Source organism: Hermetia illucens, chromosome 1 (genome assembly GCF_905115235.1).
Source record: "Hermetia illucens chromosome 1, iHerIll2.2.curated.20191125, whole genome shotgun sequence".
In the NCBI taxonomy this organism is placed as follows: Eukaryota; Metazoa; Arthropoda; class Insecta; order Diptera; family Stratiomyidae; genus Hermetia; species Hermetia illucens.
This window is the reverse complement of record NC_051849.1, coordinates 29777800-29781627: the sequence shown is the minus strand read 5'-3', so window position 1 is coordinate 29781627 and position 3828 is coordinate 29777800. Positions and strand designations below refer to the sequence as shown.

The window sequence follows — 3828 nt, the reverse complement described above, 5'->3', positions numbered from 1 at the left end:
TAATTACATTTGAAGATCTGTCTTTACAATTCGATTTCTTTCTATTTCAAAGTCTAAAAATGAATTGTTTTATTACATGCGATGATCAGCTATGTACGTATCTCGAAAATTTGACGATCCATAACGCTACTACAAACTGAAATTCTCTTTGTTTGCAACTGACCAGATTGCGATATGTCGCATATGCAAAAATGATAAACTAATTTCGGTTACTGAATGATTACATCGCTACCACATAGTTGTTTCTATTATTATCTATGCCTAAGAAGCAACGCGCAATAATTTCACTTTTACGTTCCCGCGATAATACTCGTCCTGTATCTCATTTCCAAAGATAGGCAAACCACTGGCCAGCATCCCTATCAACAGACATTCCATGCATCAAACCACAAACCGATGATAACCAATTATTTACCTCCCACAGAAAAATGTTGCAATATTTGAGGAGCCGCTTGAAATTTATCGCGCCTCACACCACTTTGTCAGCGGCTGAATATCGGCTTTCAGTTTTCAGTTTAAGTCACTGTGAATTGATCTTGCGGTTTCAAGTTTTGACAGCGAAGAAAAGATCTGCGGCCACGGTGCTGTCACTTTCGCGAGGTGCTGAGTGGAACCCTTAATCGATCGTGACCTTTATTATTTATTTTTGTATTCTTTGTGTACGCATCACGACAACAATTTTGGTGGCCTTCGGTCTGGTGAGTCCGCGGGGGTTTTTTATTTACGGGGCTCCCAAAATTATCGGGAAGTGCTTGAAAATCAGGTCGTTGTTCGTTTAAAGTGTTTCGTGACTGTATCGAGCTCAGTGTGAAAATGCCAAAGAAAAAGTTCTTTTCAACAATTTTTTCGCGATCAGGGAAGTCGCAGCGGCAAGAACAGCAACAGGATGACCGATTGGAAACAGATGCAGTTCCCGCGCCTGATGAAAACAGCAATGAATCAACCGGAAATCAGGTTGAGGAAATTAACAACAGTACACCACTCCCATCCTCTATGTTGGGCTTGGCGGAAATTAACAGCCAGCAGCTCGTATCCTCACCTACCCCGAGCTCAGATCTCAACTCCAATTCGTTAAGTCCTCTTCGAATGCCAGCAAATAATAATATGGTCGCGGTGCACAACACTCAAGCTCAAAACGTCTTTCAATTCTCGAACATTAACAACCTGCACATTGGCTCAGTGTTCAAGATAGGCGCAACGGATGGCGAGCCTCAACGTCCCGGGAGCATTGATCCACCCAAGGAACACCGCGCGAAAGCATACACGCGAACAGTGCAGGCGATGTTGCAATCGACAGAGCCTCTCGATTCCAAGTACCTCAGTGAAATATCGAAGCATCTAGGGGAAGGTTGGCAGGACGTGATGCGGCAACTGAAATTCTCAGACGGGCAGATTCACCAAGCCACGGTGGATTTCCAAATAGACGGGGGAATTCGCGAGGTAAGACGGAGTTTCTCCGATTTCCGTTGTTTGTGGTCGTCGAGCATTTCACATTGGCTTATCTTGTGCTGATTGGCAGATCGCATAAAAGCGTATTCTAATCAGGCCGCTCGATTTCTCGATTGCAAACTCGTAGGCACACATTCCGAATGTTTACATTTCTTATTATGCAATAATTCCGTGTAGGTTATCTATCAATTGCTATTAGACTGGACGAGAAACGAGGAAAACGCGACGCTGGGTGAAATCACTAGTATTCTGTGGAATTCCGGCCACCACGAAACAGTTTACTACGTGAAGCAAATCTATAAGGCTGAGAAAATAGCGGCGACGCAACCGAAGCCGGAGAAAGGCGTTGTGTAGGCGAACGAAGAGTGCTCTGTTGGATGAGCCTAACAATTTTAGCGCATTTCGATTTATTTACTAAGTGCAATGGAAAGTGGCGCGGACACTTAACGCTTTTATGAACGCTTCCACTTACTCAAGGCATTTTATTAAATAATTTTAATCGACATTAAACGCAAATGGGAGCCTTCTTTAGGAAGGAAGTGAAATTTTTTATCAAATTTGGCTTTCGTTTATGAGCGGAAAAGTGTGCATCTCTCAAAAATTTCACTTTTAGTTATAGGTTAGACTTTGCAAAGGTTTATTAGGAATAATTTGAAACGGAAAACCGACCATTGTGATGACGATAAGGCATCAAAGTGCCGACCTACTTCTAAGAAAAAAGTTATTATTGTGTAATTTGAGTAGGAAATATTATTGCATATTTTATCTGATGTTTTACGCTGAGATATATATTTTTATATGTGTACAATATACGTTGCCGACAGAATGAAGATTTTTTTGTCATATGAGTACTTATAGGGATTGAGCCAATATTTATAAATTCAGCGCAGACAGCAAATGTTCTAAATAAATGGGCACAAAATATTCGTTTGTAACAACTTTTTATAAATGCAAATACGCAGGACTTAGAGAAAACATGCGTTTGGTATTCAATATCTCAGAACTTTGATGACATTTTACTTAAAATAGAAACCTGCCCAGATGAAAAGAGTTGTTTGGTTTCTTGATTTCAGAGATTAGGAATTTACCTATTTATTCCAATTTCAGGTTGCAAATGGAGCACTAGTCTTCCACGCGACGTTCTAACGTATTTTTGTTTCGGATGTGATTCACCAACTGGCCGAAAATCATCTCTGACGAATTATTTATAACATTTCGGTATTTTTGAATAAATGATTATTAGCACTGAATGAAACTCAACTTGATGTGAAAATTGATATTATTCTACCAAAACAATTACAAACTACTTTTTTCCCACTTGAACTACAATCAATAATCGAATTTATTGTAAGACGTAACGGAACACGTTATACACGGCAAAACGGTTGTCAACTTTTTTCAATTATTTCTATTCTGTCAAAAGTAGTTGACAAAGGCCTACTACGCCACGGAGAACACCAGTGGTGGCATCCGTCAGTCGAATTAAGGGCGTCATCCCGTGTGTCGGATCCGCGGAATTGAATTTTTTTTGACATCAATTGTATCTAGATATAGTGTAGAATATATGGGCAAAGTTATTTTTTGACATTCGGAGGCGTTCGGAAATTATAGTGTTAAACACGTGACAAGTCACATGCCAGATTTATGTCGATCACCGTAATAAAGCTCCTATTTATTGGTCCGAATGATGTTGGAATGACTTCGCTAAAAGGACAAGAATTGGAGCCAAGGCTGTACATGTGTTTCTTGAAGAAACCTAAGGTTCATGGAGTAGGTATAGCAGATTGATGGTCAGTTAAGGTTTTATGGCTAAAAATCGCATTCTATTTTTTAGATGTGTTTTTCTCGAAACTGCGTGTTGAAAATCGGCTGCCACCATAGCCCAAAATCTATCCAACGGAATTCCTTGAAAGTTTTCACGACTTATTCAGAACATATTTCTACGGTCCGCAAACTCGGATAATTGCGATTCATTCAGTAGTTTTTTTTTATTCCTTGAAGAAGCTGTGAAAAAGCGCCAAAATCCTTAAAAAAAATTTTAACACGGCACCAAGAATTTAACTTTTAAAATTTTTTATTGATCCTAGTTTGCGGACTGTAGTTAAGTCTGTGCGTTAAAATGCCATTTACTTTTTTTCTTTAAGATGATCAACAGCGCCCTCTAGCGTGGCAGCAGAAAAACACCTTTTTTTGAAGATGGTTGCATAAATTGCTCTGTATTTCAATAACGAACTACGCGATCGAGCTGGAAAAATTACTATTATCATCATCAACGGCGCAACAACCGGTATTTGGTCTAGGCCTGCCTTAATAAGGAACTCCAGACATCCCGGTTTTGCGCCGAGGTCCACCAATTCGATATCCCTAAAAGCTATCTGG

At 39.8% G+C, this 3828-nt stretch overlaps 1 protein-coding gene across 1 annotated transcript; it reads left to right on the top strand.

Annotated features, from left to right (window-relative positions):
- The first annotated feature begins 587 nt into the window (after positions 1-587).
- Positions 588-2275, top strand: LOC119655543 (protein immune deficiency). The gene is made up of 2 exons (XM_038061462.1): positions 588-1440; positions 1627-2275. The coding sequence occupies exons 1-2, from the start codon at positions 814-816 to the stop codon at positions 1801-1803; spliced, it is 804 nt and encodes a 267-aa protein (XP_037917390.1). The 5' UTR covers positions 588-813; the 3' UTR covers positions 1804-2275.
- The last annotated feature ends 1553 nt before the right edge of the window (positions 2276-3828 follow it).